This window comes from Marmota monax, unplaced genomic scaffold (genome assembly GCF_021218885.2).
Source record: "Marmota monax isolate L192 unplaced genomic scaffold, Marmota_monax_Labrador192_F-V1.1 WCK01_AAM20220418_F8-fsc00086, whole genome shotgun sequence".
In the NCBI taxonomy this organism is placed as follows: Eukaryota; Metazoa; Chordata; class Mammalia; order Rodentia; family Sciuridae; genus Marmota; species Marmota monax.
In genome coordinates this window covers 6,876,196-6,902,268 of record NW_026693086.1, presented here as the reverse complement: position 1 = coordinate 6,902,268, position 26,073 = coordinate 6,876,196, and the positions used below count along the sequence as shown (strand labels likewise).

General features: G+C 39.6%; 1 protein-coding gene across 3 annotated transcripts in view; it reads right to left on the bottom strand.

The window, feature by feature from the left end:
* Window positions 1–17,412: 17,412 nt before the first annotated feature.
* Window positions 17,413–26,073, bottom strand: part of Itgam (integrin subunit alpha M) — a 46,377-nt gene continuing 37,716 nt past the window's right edge. For all 3 annotated transcript variants that reach the window (XM_046454636.2, XM_046454637.2, XM_046454638.2), the window contains 14 exons: window positions 24,402–24,556; window positions 24,178–24,309; window positions 23,773–23,846; window positions 23,378–23,519; window positions 23,158–23,280; window positions 22,298–22,377; window positions 21,383–21,466; window positions 20,992–21,067; window positions 20,140–20,247; window positions 19,885–19,968; window positions 19,628–19,741; window positions 19,441–19,542; window positions 19,083–19,193; window positions 17,413–18,643 (listed from right to left, as the gene is read on the bottom strand). In XM_046454636.2, the coding sequence (XP_046310592.1) occupies window positions 18,572–18,643; window positions 19,083–19,193; window positions 19,441–19,542; window positions 19,628–19,741; window positions 19,885–19,968; window positions 20,140–20,247; window positions 20,992–21,067; window positions 21,383–21,466; window positions 22,298–22,377; window positions 23,158–23,280; window positions 23,378–23,519; window positions 23,773–23,846; window positions 24,178–24,309; window positions 24,402–24,556 (1,457 nt within the window). In that variant the 3' untranslated portion in view covers window positions 17,413–18,571. The remainder of the gene's footprint in view (window positions 18,644–19,082; window positions 19,194–19,440; window positions 19,543–19,627; window positions 19,742–19,884; window positions 19,969–20,139; window positions 20,248–20,991; window positions 21,068–21,382; window positions 21,467–22,297; window positions 22,378–23,157; window positions 23,281–23,377; window positions 23,520–23,772; window positions 23,847–24,177; window positions 24,310–24,401; window positions 24,557–26,073) is intronic.

Genomic DNA, 26,073 nt, shown 5'->3' with positions numbered 1-26,073 from the left:
GCTGGGGTTGTGGCTCAGCGGTAGAGCAATCAGACCCTAGGTTCGATCCTCAGCACTACATAAAAATAAATAAACAAGGGGCTGGGGATGTGGCTCAAGCCTGGCATGCGCAGGGCGCTGGGTTCAATCCTCAGCACCTCATAAAATAAAAATAAAGATGCTGTGTGCACCAAAAACTGAAAAATAAATATTTAAAAAATTTTCTTTCTCTTCTCTCTCTTAAAAAAAATAAAAATAAAAATAAATAAATAAACAAAATAAAGATATTGTGCCCATGTATAACTAAAAAAATATTGTTTAAAAAAGGTGTGTGGGAGGGAAGTGGTCCAAGATCTGGATAAAGCTAGTCTTCCGGACAGAGTGAATGCCAAAGAGGCCTCGGCCCTCCAAGATAACACAAATTCCGACCTTTTTCTTGCTCCCTTTCCTCAAGATTTGGCTTTACCCTTAGTGGGTGAGGGAAGTGACAAGAATACTGGAAGAATAAGACCACACTTCTTCTCTCAAGCCACCCAACATGCTTCTGTAATACTTGAGGCTGATTTGAGGTGAATTCTAACCAGAGAAAAACCAAAGTAAGATAGCTCACTTTTGCCAAGGACAACTTCAGATCATTAAAGTGCAGAACACAAAGTGTTCTTAATATAACCCATCCATTTTACAGATGAGAACAGTGAGGCTCCTGCCAGGACCTTAGGGTATTGCAACTTACAGCCTTATTTCAGTGCATCATGACTGTGACATTTCTTTTCCAAAGGGCAGGAACTGAGGGGATGGCATAAGCAGAAAGGGGCAGAGGTGCTGCCCATCTCCTCAGCCCAGTGAGACTATGAGTCAGCCAAAGCCAGCTCTCTCTGTCTGGCACCCCTGTGTGCACAGAGCCCAGACCAAACCTGTGGCAAGAGATCAAAGCCACACAGAGGGTATGGGAGAGTTTGAAGAGCAGCCATTTGGAGAGTTTGGCATTCCCTACTCAATAATTTTCTGCTACATCCTTGAGCTCAGAGGTGCTGAAGAAGGTTCCAGCAGGGTGAAAGGCAGGAAGGGCTTCATCTGATCTGGCATATATGTGTCATAGTGTAAAGAGTGGAGAAACCACATCAGAAGCAGAAGCTTCTTATTTGGTAAGTCTCCCAGGGAGATTCTTGCGGGTGGGGAGATAGAGTATTTTGATGTGCCAAGTGTTGGGGTAGGGACTGTAGGCTTTCTCCAAAGTAGGTTCTGTGTCCAAATTAATTCTGTGTCCAAATTAATATCTGCTGTCTACTGGGTGGGAAAAAGAGAACAGAAACCTTGTGGGAAGAAGCCCTAGGGTTGGATTTCTCAGTCCGTTTCCATCTTATGCTGACCCACGCAGCCTGACTGGACCCACCCCACAACTGCTATCCTTCGTCTTGCCACATGCAATCTGTCTTTGAAGGAAAAAACGCTGTCTAGCCCAGGATTTTCTTTAAAAAGAATTTATTTTAATTCTATCTATAGAGTAGAAACATACACATACATAGGAATTCATAAAGAGGATCCTTTCCAAAAGCACCTGGTTCTTCCTGCACTCCTGGGCATAGAATTCTGGAGGGATGCTTTAGGAGTGCTAGAGGACTTTAGCCAATGGTTAGAAAGCTTGGACCATGAAAGGGAAAAGCAAGCATAGGGTAATAACATCTCTATGGCAGAACAAAGGAGCTGTCATAATACTTAACATTTATCTCTCTCTCCACTTTCTATTAGCTCACTGAATTCTCACAGTAGTCCTGTAAAGGAGTCTATCATCCCCATACCACAGATGCAGAATGGAAGCCCAGAGAAGTTGAGTCCTTTTCCTTGGGTCACCTGGCTAGTACAAGCCAAGGATAGAATTTACGGTGCTGAAGTCTTAACCACAGACTGCTAATGATTTTACTTTCTGCTCTCTACACAACTTCACTCATTCATCCATCACACACACACACACACACACACACACACACACACACACACACACACACTGATCACAAGACCCAAGCTCTCGCCATCTAGTATGGGAAACAAGGCAAACATAAAAGGGTCCCAGCTGACAAGATTGCACCCTAGAAGACGACATCTTGGAAGTTTTATTAAGTAGCAGAATGACCCAAAAGAGGAAGTAGTCATCTCTTATTTGGTAAGTCTCCCGGGGAGATTCTTGGGGGGTGGGGAGATGGAATATTTTGATGTGCCAAGTGTTGGGGTAGGAACTATAGGCTTTCTCCATTGTTCTGTGTTGTAAACCTTCTATCTACCCCCAGCTCTCAGCACAGTGTTTGACAATAAGAGGCACACAGTTAATCCTTGGTGCATGAATGAATTTCATGAATGACAGAATGTTACTCAGGAAAAGGAATAGGACACACACACACACACACACACACAGGGGATTTAATAATTCCTGTCTCTTCACTTTTGCAGCTCAGTTATGTGTATTTGCTACTATTTGTTGTGGCAATTGATATAACCCAATCTTATTTTTAAAAAATTTTTAATTTTTAAAAATGTTTTAAATTGGCACAAAAGTTTGTTTATGGGCAACCATGTGATATTTTTCCATGTGTACATTGTGTCATGTTCAAATAAGGGAAAATATATCTATCTCAAATATTTATCATTTCTGTACAGTGAAAACATTCAAAATCCTTTCTTCTAGCTTTTAAAAAATATACCATCATCATTATCTATGGTTACCCTGTTGCAGGATACAACACCAGAACCTATTCTGCCTGTCTAAGGAGAAGGTAGTACCTGTTGTTCAACCTTCCCCATTCCTCCCTATCCCCTTCCCTCTCCAGCCTCTGTGAACCACTGTATCTCAACTTCTATGAGATAATGTTCTTTGGATTCCATGAACCATGAAACCATGAGACCATGCAGTACACATCTTTCTGTGTCTGTCTTATTTCACCTAAAATAATCATCTCCAGTTTTATCCATACTGTCACAAATGACAGGACTTCATCCTTTTATGGCAGTCCATTATGCACACATAACACATTTTCTTCATCCATTCTTCAGTTGATGAACACTCAGGTGGCTTCATTTCTTGGCTACTGTGAATAGTGCTATAATAAACATGAGAGAGCAGATGTCTCTTCAACATACCAATTTCATTTCCTTTGGATATATTTCCAGTAATGGAATTGCTGGATCATATGGTAATTCTAATTTCTTTTTTTTTAAGAGAGAGAGAGAATTTTAATATTTATTTTTTAGTTTTCAGCGGACACAACATCTTTGTTTGTATGTGGTGCTGAAGATCGAACCCCGGCCCCGAATGCATGCCAGGCGAGCGCGCTACCGCTTGAGCCACACTCCCTAGCCCTCATATGGTAATTCTATTTTTAATTTTTTAGGAACCATAATACTATTTTAAATTGTTGTCCTGATTTTTATCTGCACCAACTGTGTTTCTTTTTCTCCATATTCTCACCAACACTTGTTGTTATCTTTTGTCTTTGACAACAACCATTTTAACTGGAGTGAGGGTGATATTTCATTGTGGTTTTTATTAGCATTTCCCTGATAATAATGATGATGATCATTTTTATATACCTCTTGGCCATTTTTATATCTTCTTTTAAGAAATATCAATTTGGCTCCATTGTCCAAATAGATTTACTTATTAATCAGATTGAGTTCTTTGTCCATTCTGGCAATTAACTCTTTATCAGAATGGACATTTCATAGATTGTATCTTCACTCTGTTGACTATTTCCTTTGTTGTACAGAATTTTTTAGTTTGAAGTAATCCCTTTAGTCTATTTTTATTTTATTTTATGTGCTTCTGAGGTCTTATCAAAAAAAAATCCTTGCCTATCTCAATGTACTGAAGGTTTTCACATATGTTTTCTTCTAGTAGTTGTATAGTTTCAGGGCTTATATTAATGTCTTTTATATATATATTGAGTTGATTTGTGTGTGTGGTGAGAGAGGGAGATCTAGTTTCATTCTTCTGCATATGCATATCCACTTTTCCCAACTGCACTTATTGAAGATACTGTCCTCCATTGCATGTTCTTAGCGCCTCTATTGAAGATCAGTTGGCTACAGATGTGTGGGTTCATTTCTAATCTCTCTAGATCATATAATGCCTCCTGCTTTGTTCTTGTTCAAGATTGCTTTGGTTTTCAGGAGTTTTGTGGTTTCTTTTTTTTTTTTTTTTTTTTTTTTTAAAGAGAGAGTGAGAGAGATAGAGGTAGAGAGAGAGAGAGAATTTTTTAATATTTATTTTTTAGTATTTGGCGGACACAACATCTTTGTTTGTATGTGGTGCTGAGGATCGAACCCGGGCCGCACGCATGCCAGGCGAGCGCGCTACCGCTTGAGCCACATCCCAGCCCCTTGTGGTTTCTTATTAACCATATCACATCTCTAATTTCTTTGAGTAGTATGGACATTTTAAGAATATTAATTCTTCCAAACTTTTTGTGTCATTTTCAATTCATCAATGCCTTATATACTTTTCCTTGTAGAAATCTTTTTGTCTTTGGTTAAATTTATTCCTAAGTTTTTGTTTTGTTTTGTAGCAATGGTAAATGGGATTGCCTTCTTGATTTCTTTTCCAGATAATTTTGTATGTCTTTTAATTGGAGAATTTAGTGGATTTACATTTAGGTAATTATCAAGTAGTAAGGTCTCAGTACTGCCATTCTGTTGCTTGTTTTCTACCTTTATTGTAGTTCATTTCTTTTTCTTCTTCTCTTACAGTGTTCCTTTGTGGTTAAGTGATTTTTCCTAGTAGCATGTTTTGATTCCTTGTTTACTTTTTTGCTTATTTTTTTTATTGGTTGTTCAAAACATTACAAAGCTCATGACATATCATCTTTCATACATTTGATTCAAGTGGGTTATGAACTCCCATTTTTGCCCCAAATACAAGTTGCAGAATCACATCGGTTACACATCCACATTTTTACATAATACCATATTAATGACTGTTGTATTCTGCTACCTTTCCTATCCCCTACTATCCCCCCTCCCCTTCCCTCTCATCTTCCCTCTCTACCCCATCTGCTGTTGTTTAATTCTCTCCCTTTTTTTTCCCTTTCCCCTCACAAACTCTTATATGTAATTTTGTGTAACAATGAGGGTCTCCTTCCATTTCCATACAGTTTCCCTTCTCTCTCCCTTTCTCTCCCCCCACTCGTCTCTGTTTAATGTTAATCTTTTCCTCATGCTCTTCTTCCCTGTTCTGTTCTTAGTTGCTCTCTTTATATCAAAGAAGACATTTGGCATTTGTTTTTTCTCAGCAAGAGAAACAATAAGAGAGGTAAATAGGGAACCTACATCCTGGGAACAAATTTTTACTCCTCACACCTCAGATAGAGCCCTAATATCCAGAATATACAAAGAACTCAAAATATTAAACAATAAAATAACAAATAACCCTATCAACAAATGGGCCAAGGACCTGAACAGACACTTCTCAGAGGAGGACATACAATCAATCAACAAGTACATGAAAAAATGCTCACCATCTCTAGCAGTCAGAGAAATGCAAATCAAAACCACCCTAAGATACCATCCCACTCCAGTAAGATTGGCAGCCATTTTGAAGTCAAACAACAGTAAGTGCTGGAGAGGATGTGGGGAAAAGGGTACACTTGTACATTGCTGGTGGGACTGCAAATTGGTGCGGCCAATTTGGAAAGCAGTATGGAGATTCCTGGGAAAGCTGGGAATGGAACCACCATTTGACCCAGCTATCGCCCTTCTCGGTCTATTCCCTGAGGACCTTAAAAGAGCATACTATAGGGATACTGCCACATCAATGATCATAGCAGCACAATTCACAATAGCTAGACTCTGGAATCAACCTAGATGCCCTTCAATAGATGAATGGATAAAAAAAATGTGGCATTTATACACAATGGAGTATTACGCAGCACTAAAAAACGACAAAATCATGGATTTTGCAGGGAAATGGATGGCATTAGAGCAGATTATACCAAGTGAAGCTAGCCAATCCTTAAAAAACAAATACTTTTTTGCTTATTATTTGAAAATTTTGCTTCATGATTCCCATGAGGCTTACAAAATAAGTCTTTTGATTATAACAAGCTTTTTTGAAATAATAGCACCTTAACATTGCTAATAAAGATAGAAAAATAGAAAACATTTAGCCTTTGGTTTTATAGGATTGGCTTATTTTGCTTAGTATGATATTCTCCATCTCTATCCATTTACCTGAAAATTCCATGATTTCATTCTTCTTTAAGGCTGAGTAATATTCTACTGTGTGTATGTACCACAGTTTCTTTATCCATTCATCCATTGAAGGGCATCTAGGATGATTTCATAGTTTAGCTACTGTGAATTGAGCTGTTATAAACATGGATGTGGCTGTGTCACTATTGTATGCTGATTTTAAGTCCTTTTGGTGTAAACCAAGGAGTGGGATAGCTGGGTGAAATGATGGATCCATTCCAAGCTTTCTGAGGTATCTCAATACTGCATTCTATAGTGGTTGCACCAATTTGTAGTCCCACCAACAATGTAGGAGTGTTCCTTTTCCCCCATATCCTTGCCAACTCTTAATATTGCTTGTATTCTTGATAATTGCCATTCTAACTGGAGTGAGATGAAATCTTAGAGTACTTTTGATTTGCATTTCTCTAATTGCTAGAGATGAACATTTTTGTCATTTTTTAAAATTTATTTTATTTTATTTATTTATATGTGATACTGAGAATTGAACCCAGTGCCTCATACATGCTAGGCAAGCACTCTGCCACTGAGCCACAATCCCAGCCCCTTTTTTTTCATATGTTTGTTGATCAATTATATTTCTTCTTCTGTGAAGTCTCTGTTCAGTTCCTTAGCTCATTTATTGATCCGGGTTATTTGGGGTTTTTTGGTGTTAAGTTTTTGAGCTGTTTATATATCCTGGAGATTAGTGCTTTATCTGAGGTATATATATGGTAAAGATTTTTTCCCATTCTGTAGGCTCTCTCATCACATTACTGATTGCTTCCTTTGCTGAGAAGAAGCTTTAAATTTAAACTAAAATCCATCCCATTTGTTGATTTTTTATTTTACTTCTTGTGCTTTAGCAGTCTTGCTAAGGAAGTCAGGTTCTAAGCCAACATGATAAATATTTGGGCCTACTTTTTCTTCTGTTAGGTGCAGGGTCTCTATTCTACTGTCTAAGTATTTGATCCACTTTGAGTTGATTTTTGTGCAGATTGAGAGATAGAGGTTTAATTTCAATTTGCTATATATGGATTTCCAGTCTTCTCAGCACTATTTGTTGAATAGACCATCTTTTCTACAATATATGTTTTTGGCACCTTTGTATAGTATAAGATAATTGTATTTATGTGGGTTTGTCTCTGTTTCTTCTATTTTGTACCATTGGTCTACGTGTCTATTTTAGTATCCATACCATTACCATTTTTGTTACTATTGCTCTGTGATACAATTTAAGGTTTGGTATTCTGATGCCTCCTGCTTCACTCTTCTTGCGAGGATTGCTTTGGCTATTCTGGGTTTCTTATTTTTACAAATGAATTTCATGATCGCTTTTTCTAGTTCTGTGAAGAATGTCATTGGGATTTTAATAGGAACTGCATTAAATCTGTATAACATTTTGGTAGTATGACCTTTTGTCTATATTAATTCTGCCTATCCAAGAGCATGGGAGATCTTTCCATTTTCTTCAATTTCTTTCTTTAGTATTCTGTAGTTTTCATTTTAGAGGTCTTTCACCTATTTTGCTAGATTGATTCCCAAGTATTTTTTAGGATATTGTGAATGGGGTAGTTTTCCTAATTTCTCTTTCAGTGGGTTTATTGCTTATGCACAGAAATGCATTTGATTTATGGGTGTTGATTTTATATCCTGCTACTTTGATGAATTAATTTATTCTAGACTTTTTCTGGAGGAATTCTTTGGATCTTCTAAATATAGAATCATGTCATTGCAAATAGTGATAGTTTGAATTCTTCTTTTCCTATGTGTATTCCTTTAATTTCCTTTGTCTGTCTGATTGCTCTGGCTAGTTTCAAGGACTATGTTGAATAGAAGTGGTTAAAGAGGACATTGCCATCTTGGTCCAGTTTTAGAGGGAATGCTTTCAATTTTTCTCTATTTAGAATGATGCTAGCCTTGGGTTTAGCATAGATAGCTTTTACAACGTTGAGGTATATTCCTATTATCCCTAGTTTTTCTAGTGTTTTGAACAAGAAGAGGTGCTGTATTTTGTCAAATACATTTTTCTGCATTGATTGAGATAATCATATGAATCTTGTCTTTAACTCTATGGATGTGATGACTTATGTTTATTGATTTCCGTATGGTGAACCAACCTTGCATCCCTGGAACGAGCCCCACTTGATTGTGGTGCACTATATTTTTAATATGCTTTAGTATGCAATTTGCCAGAATTTTATTGTGAATTTTTGCATCTATGTTTATCAGAGATATTGGTCTGAAATTTTCTTTCTTTGATGTGTCTTTGGTTTTGGAATCTAGGTGATACTAGCCTCATAGAATGAGTTTGGTAGGGTTTGCTCCTTTTCTATTTCATGGAATAATTTGAGGAGTAATTGGTATTAGTTCTTCTCTGAATATCTTGTAGAACTCTACTGAGAATTCATTGGCTGGGCTTTTCTTGGTTGGTTTGCTTTTGATGGCACCTTCTGTTTCCTTGCTTGAAATTGATCTGTTTAAATTGTGTGTATCCTCCTGATTCTATTTGGGTAGATCATATGTCTCTAGAAATTTGTCAGTGTCTTTGAGATTTTCTATTTTATTGAAGTATAAATTTTCCAAGTAGTTTCTAATTATCTTCTGTATTTCAATAGTGTCTGTGGTGATATTTCCTTTTTCATCACAAATTTTTAGTAATTTGAGTTTTCTCTCTCTTTCTCTTTGTTAGCATGGCAAAGGGTTTATCAATTTTATTTATTTTTTCAAAGAACCAACTTTTCGTTTTTGTCAATTTTTTCAATTGTTTCTTTTGTTTCAGTTTCATTGATTTCAGTCCTGATTTTAATTATTTCCTGTCTTCTACTACTTTTGGTGTTGGTTTGTTCTTTTTCTAGGGCTTTGAGATGTAATGTTAGGTTATTTATTTGTTGACCTTTTTATTCTCTTAATGAATGAGCTTAATGCAATGAACTTTCCTCTTAGCACTGCCTTCATAGTGTTCCAGAGATTTTTATATGTTGTGTTGATGTTCTTATTTACCTTTAAGAATTTTTTATGTCCTTCCTGATATCTTCTGCCATTCATTGTTCATTCAATAACATATTATTTAGTGTCCAGTGTTGGAGTAACTTCTATTTTTTATTTTATCATTGATTTCTAATTTCATTCCATGATGCTCTGATAGAATGCAGGGTAGTATCTTCTATCTTTTTATATTTGCTGAGAGTTGCTTTGTGGTATAACATATGGTCTATGATAGAGAAGGATCCATGTGCTGCTGAGAAGAAGGTATATTTGCTCGATGATGGATGAAATACTTTATATATGTCCATTAAGTCTAAATCATCGATTGTATTATTTAGCTCTATAGTTTCTTTGTTTAGTTTTTGTTTGGAAGATCTATTCAGTGGTGAGAGAGGTGTGTTAAAGTCACCCAGTATTACAGAAAATAAATAAATATAATTATATATATTTATTATATATACATACATGTGTATATATTTATTTTTTTTTAAAGTAAAAATATAAGGATACACAACAAAACTGTAATATACTATTCAGGTACCTCATTCCTCAATAAATTGATGTATGAAAAATATTTGGATTCAAAGATGGTAGAGATGTGAGACAGAGGGCAATGGATAAAGAAAAAAAAGGGAAAGTCTCAATGGAAAATTGAATGATAGCTTCAGTTGGCTTTCAAACATTTTCTCAGCTGGGGCTATAGTTCAGTGATAGAGCACTTGCCTCACATGTGTGAGGCACTGGGTTTGATTCTCAGTGATTGATATAGATATATTTTTTTTCCTCAGCTTACCTTCTCCACCAGTAGGTAGAGTTGTCTAAAGATTGATGGTAGCTCCAGGTGGGTAAGCCAATAGCAAAAACTCTCACACCTTCTTCCAGTCTTCCTACTCATTGTAGCCAGCCTCTTCAATCCCCATGCATTTCAGGACTCACTGAGCTGGAGAGAGCCATATTTTCTCCAGTTTCTTCAACCTGAGCTCCCCCTAAGGAACTGTCCTAGTCTCTAGGGTTCCACAGGCTTTCTAGACCCAGCGTGGCACACACAAGCCCAACAACAATTTGACAGACAAGTGATCTGTGCTCAAATGGTGGACGATATGCTGGTAGATTACAGGGATCACCTTCAATGAATTAAAGGGTAAACAACAGAGAGTCAGTGGGCAGCAACTGCTGCCTTGCAAAGAAACAGTATTCCCTCTGCTTGAATCCCAAGTCACAGAGTGTTGAGGAATGTAGCCTCCCTCCAGTCCGCCATCTTGGATCTCCCTGCACTAGAGTGAGATGAAATTGTAGTTTTGATTGGCATTTCTCTAGTTGCTAGAGATGTTGAACATTTTTCCATATATTTGTTGCTCAATGGTATATCTTCTTCTGTGGAGTCTGTGTTCAGTTCCTTAGCCCATTTATTGATTGGGTTATTTGGTTTTTTGCTGCTAAGTTTCTTTGAGTTCTTTATATAATTTGGAGATTAGTTCATCTGATGTGCATGTGGTCTCCCTTTCTGTAGGCTCTCTCTTCACATTATTGATTGTTTCTTTTGCTGAGAAGAAGCTTTTTAGTTTGAATCCATCCAATTTATTGATTCTTGATTTTATTTCTTGTGCTTTAGGAGTCATATTAAGGAAGTCAGGTCCTAAGCCAACATGATGAAAATTTGGGCCTACTTTTTCTTCTATTAGGGTTTCTGGTCTAATTCCTAGGACCTTGATCCATTTTGAGTTGAGTTTTATTCATGGTGAGAGATAGAGGTTTAATTTCATTTTGCTACATATGGATCTCCTGTTCTCCCAGCTCCATTTGTTGAATAGGTTATCTTTTCTCCAATGTATGTTTTTGGTGCCTTTGTCTAGTATGAAATAACTGTATTTATGTGGGTTTGTCTTTGTGTCTTCTATTCTGTACCATTGGTCTTCATGTCTATTTTAATACCAATACCATGCTGGTTTTGTTGTTATAGCTCTGTAGTACAGCTCTGGTATTGTGATGCCTCCTGCTTCACTCTTCTTGCTAAGGATTGTTTTGGCTATTCTAGGTCTCTTATTTTTTCAAATGAATTTCATGATTGCCTCTTCTATTTCTATGAAAAATGTCATTGGGATTTTAATAGGAATTGCATTAAATCTGTATAATGCTTTTGGTAGTATGGCCATTTTGACAATAGAATATCATGCTAAGCAAAATAAGCCAATCCCCAAATGTTTTCTCTGATATATGGATACTGATCCATAATTGGGGAGATCCAGGGAAGAATGCAGGAACTTTAGAGTGGGCAGAGGGGAGTGAGGGGAGGGGAGGAGGTGTGGAGGTGGGAAAGATGGTGGAATGTGCATGTATATACCCTATGAACATGTATGATTGCACAAATGGTGTGACTGCATCATATACAGCCAGAGAAATGAGAAGTTGTGTTCCATTTGAGTTGAAATGCATTCTGCTTCATGTATAACTAATTAGAACAAATCGAAAAACAAAATTAGATGGTCAAAGTAAGTTCAATAGTATCAGTAAATAACAATAATTGCAAGAGGTTTAAATTTGCTTTTAAAATACAGAGCTTAACTGACTAAAAAAAAAATCCATTCTGCTTTTAAGAGAGACACCTATTTTTAAAACTCACAGAGGTTTGCTACTGTATTACAAAAGAAACTCTATGCAAAATGTAAAGCTAGCTCTTTGGAATATGTCTGTTTGGCATTCTAGTATGGAAATGTGCCACAAGATATTTAATCATCCCTCTATTTATGGTTGTTTTTCATTTTTTACTCTTACAAAGAATATTTATCATAATAATAAATAAATTAAAGCAAGTTGCAACAAGATATATAATGTCTAACACAATTTATATTATTTAAAATATGCAGAAATTGTATATACTTTATGGATGCAAATGTAATAATCCCATGCATATATGCACAGGAATAATAAATACCAAATTCTGAATGATGGGGTTTTTTTGGAGGGGGGGTTTGCAGAGAGTAAAGTATCATAGAGGAGGTATACTAGGTAACTCAATTCTACCTGCATTATCTAATCTTTTTAAAAACATTTTTTAGCAAATATGGAAAGCATTAGTATCTGATTAAACTGTATTGAGAACACAGGTATTTATTTTGTGAACATGTCTACATTTTCTGTACGCTTAAAATATTTTATATTAAAGAATTTTATGTGAAAAAAGAAAAGAATACTAATTTATAAAACTTTACACTTGTATTACATTTCTCCCCACATTTTGATATTTTTTTCTTTTGCAGTACTGGGAATTGAACCCAGGGGTGCTCTGCCACTGACCTACATCATCAGCCCTTTTTATTTCTATTTTGAGACAAAGCCTCACTAACTTTCCTAGTCTGGCTTCAAACTTGTGATTTCTCTGCCTCTACCTTCCAAGTAGCTGGGAATACTGGTTGTGTACCACCACGCCCAGCAATATCTTGAATTTTTGATATCCCAAACATTTCCATTTTTCTACACTGCCTCTTTTTTAATATTTTTTAGTTGTTGTTGGATTTTTATTTTATTCACTTATTTATATGTGGTGCTGAGAATCAAACCCAGTGCCTCACAAATGTGAGGCAAGCACTGTACCACTGAGCCACGACCCCAGCCCTATACCGCCTATCTCTTAACATAATAATATATTTTTTAAACCGTTTTGGGTTCTAGTCTTTGTACTAGAAGCCAAACTTTGTAATGTTTATACAAAAAAACTTTGTACAAACAAATTTTGTAATGTTTATGTAGCATTCTTACATTATTGAAGCATTCTGAATTTGTCCATATAGTTAACCTTATCAATGAGTTCTGTATCTTCTCGTGTTTTCTTCCTACTTGTTAACATCTTTCTTTCAGTTGAAAAACTCCCTTTATCATTGCTTTGTAAGACAGATCTGATGATGACAGATTCTCTCAGTTTATTTTGTCTGCATCACCTGAAATAAGTAGTGATCTGTACAAGAAAATATTACTAGGTCCATTTATTTCCACTATATATTGCCCAATCACTTTCTCATAATTTACTGAGCCTAGTTCAAGCCTCTTTGTCTTGTCACTATCATTAATTAATTTAACAAGTATCTACTGAGCTCCTTACTCTTCTCTGAATATTATAGGTACCACAAAGACAATCTCTGCCCTTAAGAGCTTGACTATAGCCAGAACAAGGAAACAAATAGACTTTTTGTGTTTTATTAAGATAAAAACATATAGACCTGGGAGCTCTTCAGAATGGCAATCATCCTAGGTCAAGTTTCCTAGGTTACAGAATCTGAGGTGGCAGTTTTTTGAAGGAGGCTCTTAGGAGAAGGGCATGAGCCAGGATAGAGCAGGAAAAGAAGCTAAAGTGACAGTGAATTGGTCTCCACTAGAATTTGACTTCAGCCTGATCCCAGAGGAAGCATGAATTGCACCATGGATAGGTCCCACTGTGAGACTAGAGTCTGCCCATGGTGCTCCCTTTGACAGTCAGTCATTGGTCACTGAGTGCTCTTCCACCTCTCAACCCCACCACCCAGTTTCCCATTCAGCTAAGAAAATTCTCCAGAAAAGGGAACAATTGTAAGCCTTTAGCAACCAACATGGCAACTGAAAAATTGGTTTTAACCCAGAAGATTGGATCGCAAGGAAGCACAGACAGCAACTAGGGACTGTAAAATAGTTTGATCTTAATCTGTTTTTAGAGCAAAAGGAAGGAACACGGGAATCCTAGGGAAATGAACTAAGAACACAGAACAGAGCAGATATCCAGGGTCTCAGGGAGATTGTGGGCCAAGTGGGGCTGTGCCTGGGAGAGGCTGAGCTGGAAATTCCTGTGTGAATTGAGAGAAGAATAATTCCAGAGAGGGGGAGTAAGGCTAGATCATCACATCCAGTTTCTATATCTTGGCCTTGGCTCAGTAGTAGGATGGCCCTCAATAGGCAGATGTAAATATGGCAGAACTTGACTACCAATGCCTTCAACTTGTGTTCACTCAGCCTGGATTTCTGAGACACCTCATATTTTAATGGTCAATGTGGGGTGGGAGGAAGATAAAAGGAATGATTTTAGCAATTGTTCTCCAAAACCTGTACTCAAATAGGAATGCCCACAGAGAATGTGGAAAGGAAATTGCTTTACTCATTTATTTTTCACAGTTGTTGGACCAAAGGACTGTGCAAACAAAGACCAACCAAATGAGAACAGGCAAAGGCAATTCTGACACCATCACTGCAGAGACTTAAAAAGAAGGAAGAGGAGTAGGAAAGATTAATAGTAGAAAAAAGAAAGGTTTATATGTGCTCTGATCAGAAGCTGTAAGCAGGCAGCTAAAAGCAGCCATCCTATGAGATTGGATAAGTGTATCTATTTGATTTTCTCTGATTGGTCATGAATTGGAAGCAAGGACAAAAATTAAGTAAGTTTTCAATTATTAATCAAGACTTGGACATGAGGCCAATTGTTAAAACCATTAGATTTCATGGACTGGTTGTTAAGAGATAGTGATCGGACTTCCTGTGAGGCTGACTTCCTGGGCTGGTTTTTGTAGCTAATGTGTTGATTGCTGCAGATGGGAGTCAGAGGCCTAATTTTATATATAGTCTGGCCATTCATTTTCCTTAGTATATTCAGTCTCTTAGGATATAGAGAACATGAAGCAGCTCAGTTGGATACTATATCATTGTGAAGAAATTTGTTGGGATGAGGGAAATAGATTTTTGAGAGCATTTTATGTTAGTAGAAAGCACAAAAGAACAGGGATCTGGGGAAACACAAGTCTTTTCATTCACAGATTCATTTACTCAACACATATACTCAGCAATTATTTATTACATGTTCCAGATATTGTTCTAGAGTCTGGGGATGCAATAGGGGTCCTGTCCTTGAGGAATGTATACTTTTCAGAGGAATAAACTCAGGTTATTATGGCAGCATGTGAGAAGTAGGGCTTCTCTCAACTAGAAAGTCAAGAGGATCTGGAGGAAGTAACATTTAAACTAAGACAAGTGTCAGGTGATAGAGAAAGGAACTGAGTTCTGGGAAAAAAAGTAGAACATAGGCAATAGTTGAAAAGGGGTATGGGTAGGGGAACAAAACACATTCTGATCTGTCCCAGACAGGCCTAGCATCTGAGTGCAATGACTAATCATTGTACCTTTCACTTTCAGAAGGATTCTGGTTGGTCACCTAAGTATGGTACATTTGAGAACTGGGAGCTTGAGAGGGAGGAGCAGGATCAGAAGGGGACTGCAGAGGTACTCAGGGCCTCAAATAACTGATCCTGGCCTCAGAGACCAGAGTGCGATGCAGAGAGGGAGGACTGGATATCCATACCACGACTAACATCACATTTCTAGTACCTTCTCCCACTTCTACAGTGCACACAGGTCAGTTAATTTCTCTATCAGGTCATTCTGCCACCAGGTAGGAAAGGATAAAGGGGTAGGACCTTTCCCATGGTGCTCTCAGAGATTGAGGATAAACCTTTGGAGACAAAACCAAGAAGTCCTACCCAGCAGGGCATGGTGGGAGGCTAAGGCAGGAGAATCACAAGTTCAAAGCCAGTACCAGCAACTTAGTAAGCCCTAAACAACTTAGCAAAACCCTGTCTCTAAATAAAATATTTTTTAAAAGTCTGGGGACATGGCTTAGTGGTTAAGCACTCCTGTGTTCAATCCCCAGTACAAAAAAAAAAAATTCTACCCAAGAAGAAAATGAGACTGTAGCCCATGACCATCCCAGAATGGATATGGGTATTGTCCATATCATGATAAGTGATAGAGGAAGGGGACTGAAATGCTAGGAGATAGGGCATCAGTAAAGAGCCTTCAAATTTTGTCACAAGTTCAGTTTCTTGGAACAAAGAAGAAAATGATCTTTGGGAAAGAAGTGATATTAGTTACAATAAAGGAGCAGCTGCTGTATCAGAGGCTCAAAATAACAATGTCTTCAAAAGACAAATTAAAACAAATTTAAAGATCTTAACTGGTTTTCATTTACAATTTTAGAACCAGGCAACCCTCAGAACCAGAACTGTTTCAAGAATTCTGGCCTGCAACATGGCCAGGCAGTGTGCATGGATAGCAAACTGAAGTGCGCTTAAATAGCCTTGAAGGGATCATCTGGATGCCTGCCATTGACTGCAGCTCAGCCTGTATTCAGCCAAGATTCAGCTGTGTTACAAAAGTGGACTCCTGAGTTAGACTTTTCATTCAGTCATGTACTAAGTCAGACTACGATTCATTATATAAGGAGTCAAATGTGAAAACATCTTCAGGCCAAATTTAATGTGTCTACCTTCAACAGTGTCGATGTTCCTTCTCTCTTATATATATATCAGTATAAAAATATGGAGTACAAGGCTAACATGGTAGTTCTTCAAAGTCAATATTCAGGTTCCTTCTGTCTCTGGCATTCTCTGGTGTTGCCCTCATCTGCAAGGTCCAAAAGTGGCACACCATGATGTTTACTCTTCATCCCTTGGAAAGATGGTAATGCCACAGAGAGCTGAGATTAAATGCCAGCTTCATTCTCTTCTTATCAGTGTGACCTCAGGCCATTGGTATGATCTAAGCCTTGTGAGTGAAATTCAGATGAATAGCCAGTGGTAGCCCCTTAACAGAGCACCAGTATTAGAGAGGATATATGTTAAAGCCAGGGGAATGGTTACTGCAGTCACAGAAGTATAGGAGATGGCAAGTGGGCTTCTGACAGAGAAGGGAGGTCCCCTGGAAATAGTTATCAAAACTTCACCTGCACTTGGTAGCCAGCGCTGCTGGTACCCCCACTCATATCCCCATGGGATTTCAAGGAGCTGTATCCTTCTCTCAGACTTCAACTGGCAGCACTTACATCTCTTTCTCTGGCCATCAGAGTCTACTCTGCCCACATTCAGGGCAAACCAGAAGTGCCACAGGATTGACACCCTGTCCCCACCAAGAGTGACCCTCAGCCAATAACTAGTGGTGTTCTCTACCCACTGCTCCCTTGGCTGGGATAATGCTCACACACAAGTTCTTCATTGTCTCACAGGACTTTCCACTGGAATTAAGCTCCAGGGCTTCATATCTTTGTTGGCAATAACACCATTAACATCTGCCTTCCCTTTCCCAGCTTACTTCCCCACCTAAGGCTATTTCATGGAAACACTTCTCCAATTAACTTCTGTCACTCAAATTCTTGTCTTGGATTTGTTTTGGGGAAACTCAAACTTCTAGGAATGTATTCTATAAATTATCCTTACACATATGTGAAAATGGCGCATCCAATTTATTAATTCAGCATTGCTTATAATAGTGAGAAGTTAGAAATAAAATATCCAAAGGAGACTGGTTCACTACATTATTACACAATCACACAATAGAACATTCCGCAGCTGTATAAAAGAATGAAAAAATAATTTATCTTGGCATAAAACAATCTGAGCTATTAATGGAAAAGTAAGATACAGAACAGTACAAAGTATGCTACCATTTGTGTAAAAGGAAAAAAAAGGCTTGTATGTATGTGTGTTTGTGTGTGCGTTTGCACATGCCTAGAATTTTGAAGATATATAACCCTGACTGCCCCCCAAGGAGGGAAGAGAGACTTTTCACCATTCACTCTTGAATGTCTTTCAATTTTTGTATGATGGACAGGCTTATCAATTCAAAAAGAAAAGTAACTTTGAAATAATAAACGAATAAATAAAGGGAGGGTTATCATTCCTCGTTGGACATCTTTATTGGGCCCACTGACTCTAGTATGGAATGGATTTGGACAGAATCCTGCCAGCTCACAAGCTCCTGGTTCCTTCCACGGCTTCTCTGTGTACTTTAAGTTCTGGCTTCACAGGCTCCAGGGGTCTGCTCATTTGCCCACACAGGAAAGTCACTTCCTTTGTCAAAGGGTGGAGCTCCTGCTTCATTTCCCTTTATTTTCGCCCACAAGGGCTGCTGCCATCACCTTTCTCAGAAGAAGGCACAACAGCATCTTTACCCCCACACAAGGAAGCCCAGCCAATTACCTTATTATTTTTTATTATTATTATTATTAAATAATAATAACAAGGTAATTGTCTGGGCTTATAAATATTATTTAGTTGTAGCTGGACACATACCTTTATTTCATTTATTTTTGGTGCTGAGGATCAAATCCAGGGCCTCACATGTGCTAGGAAAGTGCTCTACCGTTGAGCCATAACCCCAGGTCCCCCAGCCAATTACCTTCTGACCAAGAGGTGCTGAAAACACCTGAATCATATACACAATTTATGCATACACACAAATGGAAGCCCAAGCAGGTCTTCATGAGACATAAATATACCAGTTTCCTAAAGGTCATGTCTGTTCAGCACCCTAGGGACTTGCATGTTAGTCTGACTCAAGTCCTGCTTGCTGTCAAAGAGACCATGCATTGGAGAAGGAGCTGTTATTGGGGTGGTGCCTCTTGGGGGCCAGTTTCATTCATCATGTCCTTGTACTGTCGCTTGAAGAAGCCAAGCTGTTGGGGCAGAGACAGAGGTGTAAGGACCACAGAAGCCAGTAGAAAGGCAAGGGTCATGCAAAACAAGAGTGGGGACAAAAGGATAAAGAACAGTACAAAATAATGGAGCAGAGAGTAGAAGGGAACTGGGGAAAATGAGGCAGGAAAGGAAATCCCATCAATGTTGGAACCAGGAAAGAAATATAAAATAAAATAGGAGAATTACTCCCTCTATGACAGTCCTTCAGTACCAGGGGCCATTCTAGTTGCTCTACATATATTAACCCAATTTCCTTCACAAAATGGGTATTGATAACTGTTTTACAGCTGAAGAAACTGAGGCACAGAGAGGCCCTAATCTGCCCAAGATCACACAGCTAGCAGCAGTACTAGGAGTCAAACCTTTGCACACAAAGGGATGGGAGGAGGGTTAGGAAGAGGGCCAACCAGGGGATACCTTGTACAGTCCAGCAGTGATGAGGGCCAAGAGCACGAGACCCCCAATGGAGCTACCCACAATGAGTGGCACAGGGTTGTGAATTTCATATGGTTCCACTTTGGTCTCTGTCTGGGGAAGGAAGAGGAGAAAAGAGGTGCATCAGAGCAGACAGATGCCAAATTTCTGGAGGTTTCCCCAATCAGACCTGTACTCCCCCTGAACCCAAAGGCTGTTCCCTCCCCATCTCTCCCAGTATCCCAGCCCTCACTCTTGAGTCCCCACCTGTTTCTTTTTCTCCCTCCCTGACCAGAAATGATCTTGATAAACCCAGTTTCCTCTCCTCCCTCCAACAGTCCTCTGTGTCTGAGCCAGTTACCTGGGACCTCACAAACATCCCCTGTCCAGGGAGTAGAGCAAACATGGAATCGTTAAACAAGATCTCTGCTGTGCTCACAAGCAGGAGGTGGTTATGTGAAGTCTGTGGAAAAGAGCAGAGCAATAGCCAGGTCTGGGGTCCTGAAGTATCACATTTGTGCCCCACAAAGTCTCAGGATCCCATATACCTTGATATACCAGTCAAATGAGAGGTTGCCTTTGAGGACAACGTTGAAGTCTTCCTGGATGCCAAAGAATGGGATTTCACACTGGATTATCTGACAGACAGCAATGGAGCAGTTCTAGGGGGGGAAAGGAGAAGAGAGAAATGGATAAGGAAGCTGATGCAGGATCATCATTGGTGCTCAGCCCTCAGTCAAGAGACCATATTGAGCTCCAATGAGGGGACCACCAAGGGTCTACATGTATTCCTGAGGCTACTCACCACCACTGGGGTCTTCTTAAGTACAGCCTGGAAGTCAGAGTGGGTAGGGAGTCTCTTATCAGTATGGCAAGCACTTGAGACATTCTGAGGAAAGAAAGACACCATGAGAAGAGAAAGGAATGGGAGGATGAGACAGCCTGGATCCAGGAGAGGGTCAGAAAGCCTCCAAAGTCCAGTGCAGGAAACAAATTTTAGGAAAGATCAAGACTATGGAGGAAGGAACCAGACCCACTTCTCAGGCCCAGCCAGACTCACCTGGGAGAAGATGACCTCAAGGTGGTCCCAGACTGTCACATGGTTCAGCTGGACAGGGACCCAGAAGGTCACATTGATTGGGAGGCTCCTCTGGCCCAGGTTGTTGAACTACACCAGGGGAAGAATGAGAGATCAGGCTTCTGGACTTGTACTCCACCAATTCTTGGACTCAGCCTCCCTGTTTCCTAGAGCCCAGTACACCTAAATAAGGCCCAAGTGTCCTTTCCCTTTCTGGGAGGGAGAGAATAGCCATTAAACACACACTTGAGAGCCAGACAGGCATGTCCTAAATCCTGGCTAGTCTACTTATTAGTTGAGAGGCATTGGACAGGGTTTGTTGTTTTTTTTTTTGTTTGTTTTGTATTGTTATTTTGGTATCAGGGATTGAACTCAGGAGCACTCAATCACTGAGCCACATCCCTAGCCCTATTTTGTATTTTTCATTTAGAGACAGGGTCTCACTAAGATGCTTAGTGCCTTGCTTTTGCTGAGGCTGGCTTTGAACTCATGATCCTCCTGCCTCAGCCTCCTGAGCCACTGGGATTACAGGCATGTACCACTGCGCCTGGCACTTGGACAGGTTTTGTTAACCTCTCTGAGCCCCAGTTTCTTCATCTGTAAACTGAAGGTAGCAACAGTGCCTCAGAGAGTCTTTATGAAGATAAAATGATTTCATCATGTAGGTATGTGTGCACATACCAATATATATGCTTGTGTGTGTGCAGAGTGAGATCTTCCTTGGAGCTGTGTCTGGCACACACATTTCCCATCTCCATCATTGTTTATATATTTTCTTCACATAAATTTCCCTCCCCAACATCCTCTTAGGACCCAGACATTCCCTGTGCTCACCTGATATTGATGCTGTATAACATGACTAGTCTTCTCTGAGGCCGTGAAGTTGAGATATTTGGTAGAAACCTCAGTACTAAAGGAAGAAAGAAAGAACAGGAAGTGACAGAAATGAGGGGTGCCCTGGAAGGGGCTCACAGGCTAAGTGTGTAAGGAGTAAGCAGGCACATAGATAATGCAGCCCTGAGAAGGCAAGAGCAGGGCGATGCATGTCAGAGACACGGTGGGTGCCAGTTAGGCCACTCACACAGAAGCAACACGTGCACACATACACACCATACATGCACACACACACACACACACACACACAAACACAAGCACAGATTCATGAACACAATTGGCTGTGTCCAGCCAATGGAGAAGGCTCAGCTAGGTCGCTGGGGGCCTGCACCTGGTGACTACTGTGACGACAGCATATTTCACAGGCAGCTGCAGTTGGAACTCTGTTTTGTTGGTCCTGGGCATATTGTTCTCACTGAAGGGAAAGAGAGAGCTTAGTCAGCACTTAAGAACTGAGAATCAGCCTTTTCTTCTCTTTCTCCTTTATCTCCTAACTCCAGTCAGTCACCAAGTCCTATTATCTCTGCATCCTAAACCTGACTATTTTCTAACTCCCTTCTGCCCCCACATAGCCCAGGCCCGTGGCTAAAACAGACTTCTAACTAGACCTCTGAATTTAAAACTGTTTCCAATCCAATTCCCAGCCCTGCTGAAAAGTGACCTTTCTAACATGCAAATATAATCATGTCACTCTGATAAGTTAAACTGCAAATTCCCTTAAACCACTTATGGAACATTTTGTGACATGGCCATAACCAGTGCCTTAAGTCTATATCATGTGCTCAGGCCATTCTCAAACACATCTTGATCTTTCCAGGCTTTAGGCTTTGCCTGGTAGGTGCTTCTTTCTGTCTGTCTTTCTGCCCACCTTCAGTTCCTGTCTTTAAGTGATTGACTCACAGACTAAATATATTTTCTTCAGGAATCTTCTCTGAACACCAAGCTCCCAAGAACACTGGACATCCCCCATCTAGTCATTCATTTCATACTGTATTATGATTGCCAGTTTTCTTGTCTATCTGTGCCACATAACCTCTGTGTCTATAACCTCTGTGAGGACAGGAACCACAGTTGTCCTATCTGCCACTGTCCCACAAGCCTTCAACACAACTGTGAGTGCTCAGTAAGTATTTGTTGAATGAACAAATGATCTAAATGGAGAATCAGGAAAGGGGAAAGGTTCACTATGGACAAGGGGCTGGGGCCTCAAAGGAGAGGGTACGTAGGAGAGGCAGGGACAGCGCACCTAGTCACATTAGCCTTGAGGAGTAGCTGGTTTCCAAGGAAAGCATCAGGCTCCACATTAAATGTGACATTAAAGGTGACCTGGAAGTAGAGAAAGGAGACACAGTGATAAGAATGGGAGAGAAGAAACAACACAAATATCTATCAACTGTTGAATGAATAAACAAAATGTGATCCACCCATACAATGGAAATACTATTCAGCAATAAAAGGAAATGAAGTACTGATAGGTGAATGATTCTTGAACATACAATGTTAATTCAAATAAATTGATTCCAAAGAATCACATGCTGTATGTTTCCATTTCGATGAAATATCCAGGATAAGCAAATCTATAGAGATAAGTAAATCAGCGGGTGGAAAGCTGATAACAAGGTCTCTAAATCTGATCATGACAATGGATGCACAACTCTGCGTATACTGAAAGCCACTGTACTGTCTACATTAAATGGATGAGTTTATAGTATGTGAATTATATCTCAGCAAAGCCGTTTGATGCCAGGCGCAATGGCACATGCCTGCAATTCCCAGCAGTTCAGGAGGATGAGGTAGGGGGATGGCGAGTTCAAAGCCAGCCTCAGCAACAGCACAGCACTAAGCAATTCAGTGAGACCCTGTCTCTAAATAAAATTCCAAAAAAGGGCTGGGGATGTGGCTCAGTCATTGAGTGCCCCTGAGTTTAATCGCCAATAGCAAAACAAAAGCTGTTTTGCAAAAAAAGAATCTTCAATTTTTAAGATGAGAAGAAGGAGGAGGAAAAAGGAGAGGGGATAAGGAAGAGAAGGAGGAAGAAGAGGAGGAGGAGGAGAATTCCAGATGAAGACAATGGATAAAAGGAGAGGAAGAGCTGGTAGCTCAGACCTCTGAGTTGCCTGGGAAAATGGGGTGGTTTATGATGCAGCTGGTGCTCTTCAAAGCCACAGGCCCTTCAGTGGAAGAACCAGAGTCACAGGACAGACGCCAGTATCGCTGTGAGTGCTGGTTCTGGAAGGCAAAGGAGGCAGAAAGGGGTATTAATAACCAGCAGCCATGAAGATGGGGAAAGCAAAGGTCAGATTGGGCCTAAGAAGGACCTGGCTACCTGGGCTGCTGACACCTTCCGAAAGAACAAGCCAGATGGGTGGTAGAAGGTGACCTGAGTCCCATAGGAATCCTCACCCTCATTTCTCACAGTCAAAGTCACAATGAAGTCCTGGGGATCACCCACCACCAAGGTGTCCAGGCTGTAGGGACAACAAAACATGCCAGGAGGTTCTTGAGGGCTTCCCTGTGGGAAGGCTGTTTGAGTGGAAAGGGAGTGCAGCACTTAGAGACATTTCAGACAGAGTAGCCACTAGGGACCTTGCAGCACACAGAGCTCCAATAGAGCTCCAATAGAGCTAGCTGTTCTCCGAAGGCTCCCTTAGGAGCCAGGAGAAGAACAGGGTTCTACATCATTCACAGGTTCAAAGAAGGCAATGAGGAAAAGAAACTCACTTCATGAAACTGAATGTGAGGCTTAGGTCATCCTGGCAAATGTTGTCATCGCCACAATTCTTCTCAAAGGGAAACTGTAAAAAAAAAAAAAATAGAAGAGAATAAAATGAAAGGAAAGAAAATAATGAAGTGAAACAATTAAACAAAATGTTGAAATAAAATTATGTAAAATAAGTTTCAACATAAGACCCCACAATAAATGTGACATTAAAGGTGACCTGGAGGTAGAGGAAGGAGACACAGTGATAAGAATAGGAGAGAAGAAACACCACCAATGTCCATCAAGTGATGAATGAATAAATAAAATGTGATCCACCCATATAACAGAAATATTAGTCAGAAATAAAATGAAATGAAATACTGATGTTTTCCATGACCCTGTAGAGCCCCAACTCAAGGACTCACCAAGGCTGTGAACAGTCTCTGAGCATCCACAGCCAGAACTGGCCGAAGGTTTCCAAAAGAGGATGAGGGCATCCCCACCAGAGTGTAGTTGAGGCGCAGGGCAATGGGGCTCACTGAGTCCTCCACACAAACCTGAGAGATAGTGGGGATTTGGGAATCTGCCCTCCTCAGCTTCCCAAGACCACCCATTCTCAGCCCAGGGATCTGGCCACTCTCCTGCTCACCGGTAATGATAGCTTCAGGGTCTCACATTTCTGCCTCAGGCCAAAGGTCTGTGTCTGTCTGCGTGTGCTGTTCTTTGTCTCAACAAAAATGGCACGGGAGCGTGGGCGGCCAGGGTCCAGAGCCAGGTCATAAGTGATAATGCTCTGGATTTCTCCTGAAGGAACAGAGCAGCATAGTGGTGAGGAGCCTGGGCTATAGATCAGGCAGAGAAGAGTCTGAGGCCCAGCTCCTCTGCTCCCCAGCTGTGTGACTTGGTCCATGTTATCTGACCTCTTTTGAGTCTCAGTTCCTTATTTTCAAAGTCAGGATAATAATCATACCTTTCCAATGGTAAAAAATGAAATAAAATTGTGACCATAAAGTAATTGCTCAAAAAAAGGTAGCTATTCTATTATATATTAGAAAATTGATTGTATTTTTCTGGCTTCATTCAAGATTTTTTGTTCTCTTTGTCTTTTGTAATCAGCAATATGACTATAATGTACTTTGGTATGGCTTCCTTTATATTTATCCTGCTTTGATTATTTTTAAAGAATCTTAATCTTTCAAGATTCTTAACACTGTTAGTTTATTGCTTCTTCTGATTATCCCCCACACTCTTTTTCTCTCTCTCTCCGTTCCTTCCTCCCTCCCTCTCTCCTTCCCTCTGTCTCTAATTACATTGTTAGATTTTTCACCATATCCTATACGTCTCTTACAATTTTGTCTGTATTTATCATCCTTTTCTCTTTGTGTGTTAATCTGAATACTTTGAATTAACTTATCTCTAGTTCAATAATTCTGTGTTCTGCTTTTAAGCTGCTATTAAATCTTTTGAATTCTTAATTTCAGTCATTGAATAGTTCAGTGTCAAAATTTCAGTTTGATTCTATCTTATGAATTCCAGGTCTTTCCTGAAGTTTCCCATCCTTTCCTTTTTCTCTTGAATATATTACTTGTAGGGGGATTTTATTTTTTGTTTCTGTCTGATCACTCTGATTTCTAAATCACCCATGAGTCTATTTCTATTACCTATTATTTCCCTTGGTTACTGTTCATTGTCTTAATGGAAAGACCAAGGTATTTACCAAGGCCCCTCTTAAATCTGACTCCTCAGCACTGGGAAGGTATTTAATTCTCTGCTCAGCTCTTTAGGTTTTCAGCTGCTATTTTCTACTAGATTGCCTGGAGTATTGTCCTGGACACTTGTGGCTTATGAGTCAGCCAATGACTTAAGAGAAATTTCTGTGTAGATTTTGGGGTGCCTTTTACATAACTCCTTATTCTCCAAAACTTTTCTTTCAATTTCAATCCATGTTGACTGCCCCAATCTCTGTTTATTATCTCCTCAAGCCAGTAAGACTGCTGCTAGAAAGATGATTTTTTTTTCTCCTCCTCTCACTTCTTTCAAGTACTGTCATTACTCTTCCCCGACCAGAGGCACAATTCTATTCTTTGAGAATAATGACAAGGGGAGATTTCAGGTCACCAATGAGTTGCTACATCAATTCTATTTCATCAAATGAGTTCTCTCACAGTTTAAGAAAAATGAACCTAATCTGTTCACAGGAATGGGGCCCTTAATTCTCTGGAGAATGAAGAGTGTAAGGGGGTTATACATGTTCGATTCTCTGGTGAGTTTTGCTGGGCTTCTCACCCGGCTTGGAAAAGTCTATCAGAGCCCATCATAAC